We start from the raw sequence: 16,490 nt of genomic DNA on the forward strand, positions 1-16,490 counted from the left end.
AGACCCCAGCGTGCGCACCAAAAGTCGCCTCTTCTCCTGACTTTCTCTTCAGCCATTGGGACCAAGAGAGAGAGAGAGAGAGAGAGCCCCTCCGACTGGAGGTATCTCCCACCTCCGCTCCCTCCTTTGTTTTTGCGCCTACCTTCAGGAAAGGTGGGCATCTCCACCTCTCTCTCTCTCTCTCTTGGTCCCAATGGCTGAGGAGAAAGTCAGGAGAAGAGGTGACTTTTGGTGCACACGCCGGGGTCTTCAGGTACGCCTCCAGACCCAAAGCAGGCCAGGCAAGGGAGCAAGTGCGGCAAGTATAGTTACTGGGATGTATAGTTCACCTACAATCAAACAGGATTCTGAACTCCACCAATGATGGAATTGAACCAAATATGGCACATAGAACTCCCACGACAAACAGAAAATATATATCAATGATGGGGGGGGGGGGCAAAATACTGTTTGCTTACAGTTTAAAATTACCTAGGGCTGCCTCTGGGTCTAACCAAGGTGGAATAACGGGGTAGCATGACTTCCTTAGATCTAGACACTACTCCTATTGATGCGGGCCAAAATTGGAGAATAGTGTCTAGATCTAGGGAAGTAATCAGTTTCGTCCAAGGAGTCTATGGCTTTCATGCTTTCCCAAAATCTCGGCCACCTCTTCTTCTTCCTCCATCTCTTCTTGTGTCTCTTTTCAAAACCCGGGTTTTTCTCTCTGTGTGTGTATGTATAGAGAGCGGGCGTTTCCCTACATGCACACACACACACCCCTCGCTCCTTTCCACCTTTTCCCCACCTTCTTGTGTCTAAGGGGAGGAGGAGAGGAGAAGGCGAAGAGAAGGAGAAGGGTGGGTGTTGGATGAGACGGGAAGAAGGGGTGGGGAAGGGCGGGGTCCGAGGGAGGGAGGGAGAGAAGGAGGGAGAGAAGGAGGGGATTCTCCGCCGCTCCAGCCGCCGATTATGTCACATCGATCAGTTCCTCTGCAGCATCAGCAGCAGCAGCCGGAGAGGCAGCCAAGGAAGCCGGTTGGGGGGCGAGCAGAGGCTCAGGTAAGGCAGGCAAGCGGCTCAATGGGAGAGACAGAGAGAGAGAGATAGAGATAGAGGGAGAGAGGGAGGGAAAGAAAGAAAGAGGGAGAGCCTCGCCGGACCTTCCCCGGACCCAAGGATGGGGGACACGTCCCACGCCCTGGTTTTTCCATCCCACCCCATCGTGGGGGTCTATTGTCACGCTCTGCCATTTTTCTCAATGTGCCAAAATGGGGGTCACAAACCCCACCTTTGAGAGGGACATCCCCGCAACGTTTTGGTTTGGAATTGCGACCCAGGGAATGAAGTTGTCCCTCCCTCCCTCCTTGCCTGCCTGCTTCCATCCTTTTGGGCATCTCGGGTGGGGCGAGGGCTCTGCGGCTTCCTCATGAGAGATAAGAGGAAGAAGGGAGGGGGTTACACGTGTGTGTATGCGTGTGTGAAGGCGCCAACCCGTGTTCCGACAAAGGTGGAGAGGGATCCGATAAGTGTTGTGGCGTTGTGGTCATAGAAGGAGCCTGAAAAGGGTGTGGCGCTTGGAGATGGGCCTGAGGCCATTGATGTCATCTGGAAATCTAGGGCCCTTTCCACACAGGAAATCCCACATTATCTGCTTTGAACTGGTGTGGACTCAGATAACCCAGTTCAAAGCAGACAGTGTGGGTTGTTGTAGGTTTTTTGGGCTATATGGCCATGTTCTGGAAGCACTCTCTCCTGACATTTCGCCTGCATCTATGGCAAGCATCTTCGGAGCCCCCAGAGCCCCCGGTGGCACACTGGGTTAAACCCCGGTGCCGGCAGGACTGCAGACCGACAGGTCACAGGTTCAAATCCGGGGAGAGGCAGATGAGCTCCATCTATCAGCTCCAGCTCCTCATGCGGGGACATGAGAGAAGCCTCCCATTCGGATAACCCAGTTCAAAGCAGACATTGTGGGTTGTTGTAGGTTTTTCGGGCTATATGGCCATGTTTTAGAAGCATTCTCTCCTGACATTTCACCTGCATCTATGGCAAGCATCTTCGGAGTCCCCGGAACCCCCGGTGGCACACTGGGTTAAACCCCTGTGCCGGCAGGACTGAAGACTGACAGGTCACAGGTTCAAATCCGGGGAGAGGCAGATGAGCTCCATCTATCAGCTCCAGCTCCTCATGCGGGGACATGAGAGGAGCCTCCCACAAGGATGATAAACACATCAAATCATCTGGTCAATCCCTGTGCTGGCAGGACTTAAGACCGACAGGTTGCAGGTTCGAATTTGGAGAGAGTGCGGATGAGCTCCCTCTGTCAGCTCCAGCTCCTCATGTGGGGACATGAGAGAAGCCTCCCACAAGGATGCTAAAAACATCAAATCTTCTGGGCGTCCCCTGGGCAATGTCCTTGCAGATGGCCAATTCTCTCACACCAGGAGCGACTTGCAGTCTCTCAAGTCGCTCCTGACGCGACCAAAAAAATATCTTCAGAGACCTCAGAACCTCTGCAATCAATAGATTAATTGCTTCCATGAAGTTAATGCAAGAATATCCTAAAGTCACCAGATCCTATCTCATCTTGGAAGATAAAAAGGATCCGTCCTGGGGGGCATCTATACTGTACAAAGTCTCACTTCCTTGGAATCATGAGAACTGTAGTTTTACAAGGTCTTTACCAGCCTTCTCTGGAGATCTGGAGGATCAGCAAAGAGAAGGAGATGATGATGATTGGGTTGCTGTGAGTTTTTTGGGCTGTATGGCCATGTTTCAGTAGCATTGGGTTGTTGTAGGTTTTTTGGGTTATATGACCATGTTCTAGAAGCATTTTCTCAAGCATCTTCAGAGAACTCACAACCTCTGAGGATGCTTGCCATAGCTGCAGGCGAAACGTCAGGAGAGAATGCTTCTAGAACATGGCCATATAGCCCGAAAAAACCTACAACAACCCAGTGATTCCGGCCATTAAAGCCTTCAATAATACATTGTGGGTTTTTGTAGGATTTTCGGGCTATATGGCCATGTTCTAGAAGCATTCTCTGCTGACGTTTCGCCTCCATCTATGGGAAGCAGCTTCAGAGACCTCACAACCTCTGTTGGGGCTGCTTTGATTGTGTATATATATATTTATGGAAGAGGCTGTTCCTGAAAACACTCCATTAATGAGATACCACCAAGTCCCTCTGTCATCAATAGATTAATTGCTTGCATGAAGTTAATGCAATAATATACTAAAGTCGCCAGATCCTATCTGATCTTGGAAGATAAATAGGATCAGTCCTGGGGGGCATCTACACTGTACCATGAATGTAATTTGCTGCACCACTAACTGCCAAGGCTCACTTCCTTGGAATCATGAGAACTGTAGTTTTACAAGATCTTTAGCCTTCTCTGGAGATCTGGAAAATCAGCAAAGAGAAGGAAGAGAAGAAGATGATGATTGGATTGCTGTGAGTTTTTTGGGCTGTATGGCCATGTTTCAGTAGCATTGGGTTGTTGTAGGTTTTTCGGGCTATATGGCCATGTTCTAGAAGCATTCCCTCCTGACATTTTGCCTAGATCTATGGCAAGCATCTTCAGAGACCCCACAACCTCTGAAGATGCTTGCCATAGATGCAGGTGAAACATCAGGAGAGAATGCTTCTAGAACATGGCCATACAGTCCGAAAAACCTACAACGACCCATTGATTCCAGCCATGAAAGCCTTCAACAAGATGTTGTGGGTTATTCTGTCTTGATATTCTGGGTTATATGGGTGTGTCGAAGGGCCCTAGGAGGACCAACAATTTCTATTGAAATTGCCCACATGCTTGTGGATTTTATTGGCTTCTCTGTGTAGTCTGACATTATGGTTAGAATCAAAGAGTTGGAAGAGACCTCATGGGCCATCCAGTCCAACCCCCTGCCAAGAAGCAAGAAAATTGCATTCAAAACACCCCCGACAGATGGCCCTCCAGCCTCTGTTTAAAAGCTTCCAGAGAAGGAGCCTCCACCACACTCCGGGGCAGAGAGTTCCACCGCTGAATGGCTTTCACAGTCAGGAAGTTCTTCCTAATGTTCAGGTGGAATAGCCTGAAAAACCCACAACAACCCAGTGATTCCAGCCATGAAATACTTCAACAATACATTTTCAGTAGCATTCTTTCCTGATGTTTCACCTGCATCTGTGGCAGGCATCCTCAGAGGTTTGTTGGAAATGAGGCAAGTGGAGTGTGTGTGTGTATAGGACTGTCTAGGGTGGGGAAAGAACCCTTGTCTGTTTGAAGCAAGTGTAAGTGTTGCAATTGGCAAGCTTGATTAGTATTGAGTAGCATTGCAGTTGCAGAGTCAATCAGTGTTGTTTCCTGGAGGCATCCTTTGTTTGGGAAGTGTTGACTGGCCCTTGATTGCTTGCTGTCTGGAATCCTCCTGTTGCTGGGTGCTATTCTTTATTTACTGTCTTGATTCTGGTGTTTTTTAATACCAGATTTTATTCGGTTTCCTCATTTCTATTGAAATTGCCCACATACTTATAGATTTCAGTGGCATCTCCGTGTCGTCTGACATGATGGTTTTGAGAGTGATGATGCTGATGATAATGGCCTGCCTTGGGGGAAGAAGGAGAGCAGAAAAAAGCAGCAAGTAGTTCATCTTAGTCCTATGCTGACATGCTATGTGGGGTGGGTGGGTTTGAGCTGCCAAGGCTCGCAGAGCACACAGCCATTTCTCCTTTCAGCCTCGAAGGGTTGCGGGCATCTCTTGCCTCCACAGAAGGCCTTTTGAAACTGGTTGTAAGGATGATGACAGGTTGCTCCGTGAGGGAGGTGACAGCTGGGAGGGGGAAGCCTTCCTCTGCTTTGGAGGTCTTGAGAGAGAGATTGTGACTGTTATAAATGCTGCTGGATTTTGAGTTCTGCAATGCTTTGCTGGGTTTTATGTGTGTGAGGAGCACTACAAACATGTGCCAGTGAGTAATCTCCCGGTGTGTGTGTAACAAGTGGAGGCTTCTAGGACTGCTGGGGTGTCGGCAAAGGTGTGGCCCCTTGAATGTTGTGTGCAAGCTGTGTGGCAAGGGATGCTGCTTCTAAACCATTATGTAGGGCATAGTCATACTTGATATAAGGAAAGGTTTGTAAACCGTTATTTTTGGGATGTGTGTTCATGTGTTGCTTCTTTGCGCCTATGTGTACTGTTTGTCTATATGTCTGCTTTGCGAGGAGAGAGGTGGGAAAGGAGGTAGTGTGGGTGCGTATCTCAAGTCAGGGGTAGGGATGGTGTGGCCCTTTGTCATTGGACTACACCAGGGGTCCTCAAACTAAGGCCTGAGGGCCAGATACGGCCCTCCAAGGTCATTTACCCGGCCCTTGCTCAGGGTCAACCTAAGTCTGAAATGGGTTGAAAGCACACATCATCATCATCATCATCATCATCATCAACAACAATCCTATCTCATCAGCTGGAGCCCCTGGTGGCGCAGTGGGTTAAACCCCTGTGCCGGCAGGACTGAAGACCGACAGGTCACAGGTTCGAATTTGGGAGAGGTGGATGAGCTCCCTCTATCAACTCTAGCTCCTCATGCGGGGACATGAGAGAAGCCTCCCACAAGGATGATAAAAAATCCCATCAAATCATCCAGGCATCCCGTGGGCAACGTCCTTGCAGACGGCCAATTCTCTCACACCAGAAGCGACTTGCAGTTTCTCATGTCGCTCTTGACGTGACCAAAAAAAACCCAAACAATTCATCAGCCAAAAGCAGGCCCACACTTCCCATTGAAATACTTGTTAAAAACGAATATATTTGTTAAAATTGTTCTTCATTTTAATTATTGTATTGTTTTAAGTGCTTTTTGCACTACAAATAAGATGTGTGCAGTATGCATAGGAATTCATTCATATTTTTTTCCAAATTATATTCCGGCCCTCCAACAGTTTGGGGGGCTGTGACCTGGCCCTCTGTTTAAAAAGTTTGAGGACCCCTGGTGTATATGATATGTGGGAAGAGTGGGGAGGTGGTGGGGCACAGAGCCACTGTGGCAAATTTCCATAAAGTGAAAAAGTTCCAGATATCTTCTTGCACAAGGTGGCTTCTTAGTGCCATGTACTCTGTGGGCATTGCATTACCAACAGATCTTAGTTTGAATAAAATCTCTGCTTGAGAAAAAGTTGGTGAAGACTCAGGACATTTCAGTGGTCCAAAGAAGCCAGATCTGCACCTAGTAAAGTATTTATTATTTTATTGCCCCCGGTGGCTCAGTGGGTTAAGCCCCTGTGCTGGCAGGACTGAAGACAGACAGGTCGCAGGTTCGAATCTGGGGAGAGCGCTAATGAGCTCCCTCTATCAGCTCCAGCTCCTTATGCGGGGACATGAGAGAAGCCTCCCACAAACATGGTAAAACATCAAAACATCTGGGCATCTCCTAGGCAACGTCCTTGCAGAGGGCCGATTCTCTCATACCAGTAGCAACTTGCAGTTTCTCAAGTTGCTCCTGACACAACAAAAAAAAAATCTTATTGTCCACTCCTTGGTTTTCTTGACTTGCCAAGTCACAGATGAGCCAAGACACATGTGCTTTAAAATGAACTCATGCGTGTAGGAGAGTTAGACATTCATGCCTGATGGCCTTTGTTTCCCTGTGCCCTGTTTTGCTTCTCATTCCAGGATGTTGGTCTGTGTGCTGCCTGTAGTGGATTGTGGTTGTTATGTCCCTTCAATACATTGGTGACTTATGGCAATCCTAAAATGAACTTACTACATAGTCTTCTTGGCAAGGTTTATTCATACACCTGGAATATTGTGTCCAATTCTGGGTACCACAATTGAAGTGAGATATTGACAAGCTGGAATGTGTCCAGAGGAGGGCGACTAAAATGATCAAGGGTCTGGAGATCAAGCCCTATGAGGAGCGGCTTAAAGAGCTGGGCATGTTTAGCCTGAAGAAGAGAAGGATGAGAGGAGACATGATAGCCATGTATAAATATGTGAGAGGAAGTCATAGGAAGGAGGGAGCAGGCTTGTTTTCTGGACTAGGACGCGGAGCAATGACTTCAAACTACAAGAAAGATTCCATCCAAGCATTAGGAAGAACTTCCTGACTGTGAGAACCGTTCAGCAGTGGAACTCTCTGCGCAGGAGTGTGGTGGAGGCTCCTTCTTTGGAAACTTTTAAACAGAGGCTGGATGGCTATCTGTCGGGGGTGCTTTGAACACAATATTCCTGCTTCTTGGCAGAATGGGGTTGGACTGGATGGCCCATGAGGTCTCTTCCAATGCTATGATTCTATGATTCTGGGGGGTGGGGGGTGGGGGGGTGGGGGGGGGGTGCCTTTAGTTTCCTTCAAGGCTGAGAAAGTGTGACTTTTCCAAAGTCATCCAGTAGGTTCCATGGCTGAGCAGAAATTTGAACCCTGGTCTCCAAAGGGTATCACCCAATGCCCAAACCAAATGTTGGCATGGAATCAGGCCCGTAGCCAGGATTTCATTTCGGGGGGGGGGGGGGGGGGCTGATTTTTTTTCAGGGGGGGTTCGAGGGGGGGCTGAGTTTCGGGGGGGGCTGAGTCTGGGTGAAAGAGGGTCTAGCCTAGCAAACCTTTTGTATCATTACCCCAATACCCCCATGCATATGGGATATATTGAGTATGGTGATCAGATCATGATATGAATAAACATAACAGTTTAAATAATGCACCAGTAAGGCCTTTTCGCGAACCACTATGAGAATTTCGGGGGGGGGGGGGTGAAGCCCCTCAAGCCCCCCCCCCCCTCCCGGCTACATGCCTGCATGGAATACTAGATGCTACCTATGGTAATATGTTCATGTTATAAGCCTGTCTCCTCCTCAAGCTAAAATTATGATTTTTTTTTGGCCTGGAGATTCTGGGCATATGTAGTCCAACAAAGTAGCTTTTCTAAGCTCTGTTTGTAGAGAAGTGGGTTTGGCACATTGAGTGTCCCAAGATGTAAGGGTTTTCCAGCCAACTGGATTGTAGTTACACTTCTCTGTCTATGTTGGAGAGTTGACGTGCATCCATTAACATGCACAAGATGTCTAGGGAACCCCGGTGGTGCTTATATACATCTCTTTGTGTGCATTGCATTCATCTCTGTGTGGAAAAAGTGGGTACATGAACACATGAAATGATTTGTTTGTATCTGGATGCTCAACCTCAATCAGGATCATAACCAGAATTCATCCCTGGAGGATTTCGTCCTTCCAGACGCACCCTTTATCCCAGGATCTGATCCCAGATTTTCTGTTTATTCCAGATTATCTGGCAGTGTGGACTCATATAATCCAGTTTAAAGCAGAAAACCCAGGATCAGATTCTGGGCTATAGGGCCTGTCTAGAAGGGCTCTTTGAGTATACGATTATAACACTATAATTCCACTTTAATTACGATGCCCATGTCCTATGGAATTTGGGGAGTTGCCATTTTGGGAAGAGCATTGGGAATGCTCAATCAGAGAGGTCCTTTGATGCCTTTGACCAAACTACAAGTCCCAGAATTTAAGGCAATTAAATCATAGGTCTATAAACTGTGTAGTATGAAAGTGATTCTACTTCCAAAGCATGCTTATTATGACAATAAACAAACAAATAAGTGACTCAGGAGATCAAATAACCATAATTAGGCAATATCTTTATTACGACCAAGCAACATATCACAGGGGAGTGTGCGCCCTTGGAAAACTGTAATTCTATTTGCCACTTCTATATTTTTCGTCCCTCCAATCCTCATTGTCGGATGTATGTGGCAAATCACTTTTTAAAAATAATTAATATGTGAGGTCTTTTCAACATGGGTGAAATGCAGTTGCATAATTTCACATAGAAAGAGAAGGACATATAATTTTCGAATTTGAAGACTGTATCCTTCCAAACAAGCAAGCTTGATACTGCTGCCACTTCTTATTTTTTTTAAACCCCTCTACTAATCACTGTCTATTCATTCAGAGGATGAGGTATAATTATCTCATTTTCATATAATTTACATATTTACATATTTTCTTTAATTTCATTGCCATCCTTGGGGCAGAGCTCTCACGATCAATCAAGGACAGGCCCCTTTTACCCTTTTCGCGGCAATGAAGTACAGGAAATTATTTTCTCAACAAAAAACGTGGAAGCACAAAACCTTGTTTAGCTCCATTTCATCAGCTTTTTAAAAAGACTGTGCAATATTTTAAAGCATTAAAAGGAGGAAATGGACCAGAAAGACACCTCCTGTAGGTTTTTTGGGCTGTATGGCCATGTTCTAGAAGCATTCTCTCCTGACGATTCGCCTACATCTATGGCAGGTATCCTCAGAGGTTGAGAGGTTAAGGTACAGTATTCAAGTTGACCTGTGGAGAAGTTGACCCAGGTTTTCTTAGTTGACTTTGTAAGTAAAATGTCTACAATAGAAGAAAAAGAATAGCTTTATTTGTCACTAGCCATCCCCTGCCACACGTTGCTGTGGCCCACATGCGGGTTCTGTGTGGGAGGTTTGGCCCAATTCTATCATTGGTGGGGTTCAGAATGCTCTGTGATTGTAGGTGAACTATAAATCCCAGTAACTACAACTCCCGACTGTCAAGATTCTATTTTCCCCAAACACTACCAGTGCTCACATTTGGGCATATTGAGTCTTCGTGTAGAGTTTGGTCCAGACCCATCATTGTTTGAGTCCACAGTGATCTGGATGTAGGTGAACTACAACTCCAAAACCAAAGGACAATGTCCACCAAACCCTTCCAGTATCTCTGGATGTAGGTGAACTACAACTCCAAAACTAAAGGACACCACCCACCAAATCATTCCAGTATTTTCTGTTGGTCATGGGAGTTCTGTGTGCCAAGTTTGGTTCAATTACATCGTTGGTGGGGTTCAGAATGCTCTTTGATTGTAGGTGAACTATAAATCCCAGCAACTACAACTCCCAAATGACGAAATCAATTTTTTGGAGTGAAGGACATCCATTGGGTTGTTAGGTGTCTTGTGTCCAAATTTGGTGTCAATTCGTCCAGTGGTTTTTGTGTTCTGTTAATCCCACAAACAAACATTACATTTTTATTTATATAGATTGTGCTATTGCATGAAGAAATTACATGCCTTACCCCACACATATCACAAAACAACACATCCATCCCTCCATATCCCCATCACCATCACACAGCCCCTAATGCCACATCAGTGCGAAAGCAGAATTCAACATAGCCACAGCTCTAGCATAAAAACTCTCCTTCAGTCTGTTTGTCCTTGTCTTTGTCACCCTGTACCATCTGCCAGATGGTAATAATTTAAAAAAAAGAAGAAGAATATACCGGATGAGATCAGGAGAGAATTCTGCTAGAACATGGCCATACAGCCCAAAAACCCTACAGCAACCCAGTGATTCTGGCCACGAAAGCTTTTGACAATACAAAGACACCTCCTTCTTGCATTTTTCTTGCTTCAGAATAGATCCCCCCTATCAGATATACATTCCTTATTAGGAACTCTATCCCAGAATATTTGTAGTGGGAATGTCTCTTATTGCTGCATTCTGCATTGACTTTGTGTTAAGTCTACCTCTGAGGATGCTTGCCATAGATGCAGGTGAAACGTCAGGAGAAAATGCCTCTAGACCATGGCCATATAGCCCGAAAAAACCTACAACAACCCAAAAGCTATCCAAATGGGATAAATGATGGGAGTTTAGAAATATTTAATGTTTTGTCGAAGGCTTTCATGGTTGGATTCACTGGGTTGTTGTAGGTTTTTTCAGGCTATATGGCCATGTTCTAGAGGCATTCTCTCCTGACATTTCGCCTGCATCTATGGCAAGCATCCTCAGAGACCTCTGAGGATGCTTGCCATAGATGCAGGCGAAACGTCAGGAGGGAATGCCTCTAGAACATGGCTATATAGCCCGGAAAAACCTACAACAACCCAATATTTAATGTTCTTTCCTTTCTCTATCCACTTAATCTTATTTTGCAAAACAGAAAAAGGAAGTGGTCCAAGAGTCCAGAAGGCAAAGCAGCCAAATATAGTATTTGGGGGTTGAACCCATTTTTTTTTTGTCGTGTCAGGAGTGACTTGAGAAACTGCAAGTCGCTTCTGGTGTGAGAGAATTGGCCGTCTGCAAGGACATTGCCCAGGGGAAGCCTGGATGATTAGTTGTTTCTATCATCCTTGTGGGGGGCTTCTCTCATGTCCCCGCATGAGGAGCTGGAGCTTATAGAGGGAGCTCATCCGCCTCTCCCCGGATTCGAACCTGGATTCGAACCTGGATTCGAACCCATAATAGCTCAAAAAGACTCCAAATGCTTAGACAGCTGACCATCAATACCACAATTTGGGATGTCTGTTGGATATGGTTCGACCAGAGACCATTGAATACGACATGCACACACACGCACACACACATCATGCAAACGACCGGCAGTAGCCAAGTGAACATTTATGAAAATAAATGGAAATCAAAAGCATTTTGTGCCCTGAGACGTTGCAGGGAGGTGATGTAAGTCTCTAAAGCCGGGCAAATTAATGTGAATAGCAATAGTCTCCTGGGGAGTTAAATATTCCGAAAGCTTCGTTGGAACAAGCCTATGATTTTGATTTTCAAATATTCAAAAATGGGGGAAGGGGGGAGCATTTGCTAACCTTTTTTGTGTGGTTGGGGAAACTTGCTATATTGTTTGGCTAGCTAGCTAGCGTCATTGCTATTTAATTATCGCTTCCATCAGCCTCATGCCAACAACAGGGGGACTATTATATCCAAACACACAATTCTGATATCAAGAGCAATAATTTGCTTTTTTATTTTAGACTGGGATGCCTGCAGTCTTTCTCTCTGTCTCCCAGGGCCTGACAGGAGGCAATGGGCAATGGTGTGTGTGTGTGTGTGTGTGCGCGCATGTTCAGAGGGGAGGGAGTGCGTGGAGGAGGGGGCAGCAGGTGGCAATTGATTTACAGGAGGAATCCGTCTGAGGTGGGAGTTGTGGCACATGATGAGGGGACAGCGCATAGCTCGCCATACGTTGCTGGGCAACAGGGAATTATAGTTTGGAATGTTCCCCATCAATCCAACTTGTCAATAGGGTCGTCGGCAAGGCTGAGAGAAATACCAAGGCCCAATCTTTCCATCTCTAGGAACGTCCTTTATCCTGACCCTTGGCACTCTGTGTTGTCAGATCCGTCACCCCCTCCACATGCATGTTGTCCCATTTTGTTTGACACTCCTATTCCCCTCCTACATAACATCTCTGCTCTTGCTGCTTAGATCTTGGATCCGTCTATTCCACGAAGGACCCTTTGTTCCTATGATTTCCCCCTCTGTCTGTTGACTGCATTGTTCCTGTGTCCTTGTATAGCGGGCAGGAAGGCCGAGGAATTCTCTTCTTTCTCAGTAGAGTTTTTAAAAATAGGATAGGATAGAAGAAGAAGGCTGGGATTTTGTTTTGTTTTTTTCTCAAATAAATCATATCCAGCTAAACCATAGTCTAGGGTAGTTTTTCTCAACCTTCCTAATTTTTTTGTCGTGTCAGGAGCGACTTGAGAAACTGCAAGTCGCTTCTGGTGTGAGAGAATTGGCCGTCTGCAAGGAAGTTGCTCAGAGGACGCCCGGATGATTTCTAATGCCGTGACCCCTTAATACAGTTCCTCATGTTGTGGTGATCCCCCAACCATAAAATTATTTTTGTTGCTACTTCCTAACTGTAATTTTGCTACTGTTATGTAAATATCTGGTATGCAGGATGCATTTTCGTTCACTGGACCAAATTTGGCACAAATACCCAATATGCCCAAATTTGAATACTGGTGAGGTTGGGGGGGGGGGGTTGATTTTGTCATTTGGGAGTTGTAGTTGCTGGTATAATAATAATAATAATAATTTATTTATTTATTTACTTATTTACTTATTTCATTTATATACTGCTTTTCTCAGCCCTTAGGCAACTCAAAGCGGTTAACAACAACACTTTCAATACACACATTACAAAATCATGGGAACATTTAAAAGCAATAGCATAACAACAAATCATTCACGTCTCATCAATAGAATCAGAATCCAGTCTCATCATCCGTTATTCTGTGTTCCTATAATCAATTACACTGCCTAATCGAATGCCTGTTCGAACAGCCAGGTCTTCACTTTCCTCCAAAATGCCAATAAGGAGGGGGGCGATCTGATATCTGTAGGAAGGGTGTTCAACAGCCGAGGGGTCACCACTGAGAAGGCCCTGTCTCTCGTCCCCACCAGGTGTGCTTGTGATGCCGGCGGGACTGAGAGCAGCACCTCCCCAGATGTTCTTAATGTCCTAGCTGGTTCATAGGAGGAGATGCGTTCGGACAGGTAAGTCAGGCCAGAACCATTTAGGGCTTTATAGGCTAAAGCCAGCACTTTGAATTGTGCCCGGTAGCAAATTGGCAGCCAGTGGAGCTGTTGCAACAGAGGAGTTGTATGCTCCCTGAGTGCCGCTGCTGTTAGCATCCTGCCGGGCATTGGACCATTTGAAGCTTCCGAGCAGTCTTCAGAGGCAACCCCACATAGAGAGCATTGCAGTAGTCTATATGGGATGTAACCAGAGCGTGGACTACTGTGGCCAAGTCAGACTTCCCAAAGTACGGGTGCAGCTGGCGCACAAGCTGGCGCAATCTTTACTTGTACGCCACCACCATCTCCTCTATGGGGACTTGGAGCAGCTTACATGGGGCCAGGCCCAATCAACAAATTACAATAAAGAGAACCAAAAACACAACCAAAAATGCAAATAACTAATTAAAACTAATTAAAACTCAGACTAGATAAAAGAGAGAAGCAGATAACATGCGGAGTAGTACTCCACATACCAGTACTCTGGTATTTATAGTTCACCTACAATCAAAGAGCATTCTGAACTCCACCAATGATGGAATTGAACCGATCTTGGCACACAGAACTCCCATGACCAACAGAAAATACTGGAAGGTTTTGGTGGCCATGACGTTGAATTTTGGAGTTGTAGTTCACCTATATCCAGAGAGCACTATGGACTCAAACAATGATGGATCTGGACCAAACGTGGCATGAACACTCAATATGCCCAAATGTGAACCCTGGTGGAGTTTAGGGAAAATAGACCTTGACATTATAGAGGTGTAGTTGCTGGGATGTATAGTTCACCTACAATCAAAGAGCATTCTGAACCCCACCAATGATAGAATTGGGTCAAATTTCCCACAGAAAACCCATGAGCAACAGAAAATACTGTATTTTCTGATGGCCTTTGGTGACCCCTCTGACACCCCCTCGCGATCCCTCCAGGGGTCCTGACCCCAGGTTGAGAAACGCTGGCCTAGGTGCTTCAGTGCTCCCCCCTCCCGAAATTCTCATGGTGGTCCGCAAGAAGGCCTTACTGGTACATTATTTAAACTGTTATGTTTATTCATACCATGATCTGATCACCATGCTCAGTATATCCCATATGTATGGGGGTATTAGGGTAACGATACAAAAGGTTTGTTAGGGTAGACCCTCTTTCACCCCCCTGAATCAAACTCAACTCCCCCTGAATCAAAATCTTGGCTACGGGTCTGCCTAGGGTGATGAGTTTATCCTGAATATGGGTTGTCACATCCATTGTACCCACACAATTCAAGAGATCCACCCCTGGGCTGCACCTGTATGTCTAGCCCTGTAACTTGACACAGGGTGACTCATCTCTCTGTCCCATTTCTGTCCTACTTATTTGCCTGTCTCGAATCCCCTTCCCTTCCGGCACTCAGCACCTGCAGGAATATATTCCCAGAGGAGGAGGAGGGGAGAAGAGAGGAAAAGGCTGTCTTCCCACCATATTCTCCATCCCCCCTACCCATCTGTTCCCCAGTGTCCTTGAATCACATGGAAGATGGAAAGTGTTGCTTCTGGCAGAGCTCCCGTGAACCTTTTTCTTTTTTCTTCCTGCCAGAGGAAGGCACATTTATTGCACTTTCTTTACAGAGCCTGGGGTTTGGAAACCTAGATGCCCATTCACCCACATCTCTGTTTAATGTAAGAGAACAGGGAAAGGGACGACTTTCAAAAGACTGGACTATTTGCCAATCTGATCTCCCACTCTTCTCAACCTGTGTAGAGTATGAACCTTAAGCAGAAAAAAGGCCCTTTGTATCTGAAAATGGTAGATGTGGTCTTGATGTATTGTCGAAGGCTTTGATGTATTGTTTTGATGTATTGTCAAAGACCTCACTACCTCTGAGGATGCTTGCCATAGATGCAGGTGAAACGTCAGGAGAGAATGCCTTTAGAACATGGCCATATAGCCCGAAAAAACCTACAACAACTTTCTGTATATATTTCAGATTTCCATATTAATGTCAAAAATACGTAGTATGATTTTCCATAGAATTTGTGCTACATTAGAACAGTCAAGACAAATATCACTTAAGTAAAATAAACATTAAATATTAAATAACCAGAAAAATAAAATAAGGCGTAAACACTAAACTAATCTGGGAATCTGCTATTGCAACACATCCAATGAAGTGGTTTAAAACCAGTATATAAAAAAAGATTAGGACTAAGTATGTTCCAGTCTACTTGGAATACACGAAGCTCATTCCAGAAGTATCCAGATTCTTGGTTGTTATGTATCCAGATTCTTGGTTGCCTTAAGACAGTGTCTCTCAACCTTCCTAATGCCGTGACCCCTTAATACAATTCCTCATGTTGTGGCGACCCCCAACCATAAAATTATTTTCATTGCTACTTCACAACTCTAATTTACTATTGTTATGAATCATAATGTAAATATCTGATATGCAGGATGTATTTTCATTCACTGGACCAAATTTGACACAAATACCCGATACACCCAAATTTGAATACTGGTGGAATTGGGAGGTTGATTGAATTTGTCATTTGGGAGTTGTAGTTGCTGGGATTTATAGTTCACCTGCAATCAAAGAGCATTCCAAAATTCACCAATGATGGAATTGAACCAAACTTGGCACATAGAACTCCCATCACCAAGAGAACATACTGGAAGGGTTAGTGGGCATTGACCTTGAGTTTTGAAGTTGTAGTTCACCTATATCCAGAGAGCACTGTGGACTGAAACAAAGATGGATCTGGACCAAACTTGGCACAAATACGCAATATGCCCAAATGTGAACACTGATGGAGTTTGGAGAAAATAGACCTTGACATTTGGGAGTTGTAGTTGCTGGGATTTATAGTTCACCTACAATCAAAGAGCATTCTGAACCCCAGCGATAGAACTGAGCCAAACTTCCCACACAGAACCTGTATGACCAACCAGGCCCATAGCCAGGATTTTGTTTCGGGGGGAGCTGAGTTTGATTCGGGGGGGGGGGGGGCTGAGTCTGAGTGAAAGAGGGTGTACCCTAGCAAACCTTTTGTATTGTTACCCCAATACCTCCATGCATATGGGATATATTGAGCTTGGTGATCAGACATGATATGAATAACATAACAGTTTAAATAATGTACCAGTAAGGCCTTTTCACAGACCACCATCAGAATTTGGGGGGGGGGGGGATGAAGCCCCCAAAGCCCCC

The 16,490-nt window shown here is 45.5% G+C and overlaps 1 protein-coding gene across 1 annotated transcript in view; it reads left to right on the top strand.

Annotated features, from left to right (window-relative positions):
* Nucleotides 1–895: 895 nt before the first annotated feature.
* L1CAM (L1 cell adhesion molecule) overlaps nt 896–16,490 on the top strand; it is a 214,721-nt gene continuing 199,126 nt past the window's right edge. The window contains exon 1 of the mRNA XM_067464195.1: nt 896–1,040. Within this exon, the coding sequence (XP_067320296.1) occupies nt 952–1,040 (89 nt within the window). The 5' untranslated portion in view covers nt 896–951. The remainder of the gene's footprint in view (nt 1,041–16,490) is intronic.

The sequence above is a fragment of the Anolis sagrei genome, chromosome 2 (genome assembly GCF_037176765.1).
Source record: "Anolis sagrei isolate rAnoSag1 chromosome 2, rAnoSag1.mat, whole genome shotgun sequence".
Taxonomy (NCBI): Eukaryota; Metazoa; Chordata; class Lepidosauria; order Squamata; family Dactyloidae; genus Anolis; species Anolis sagrei.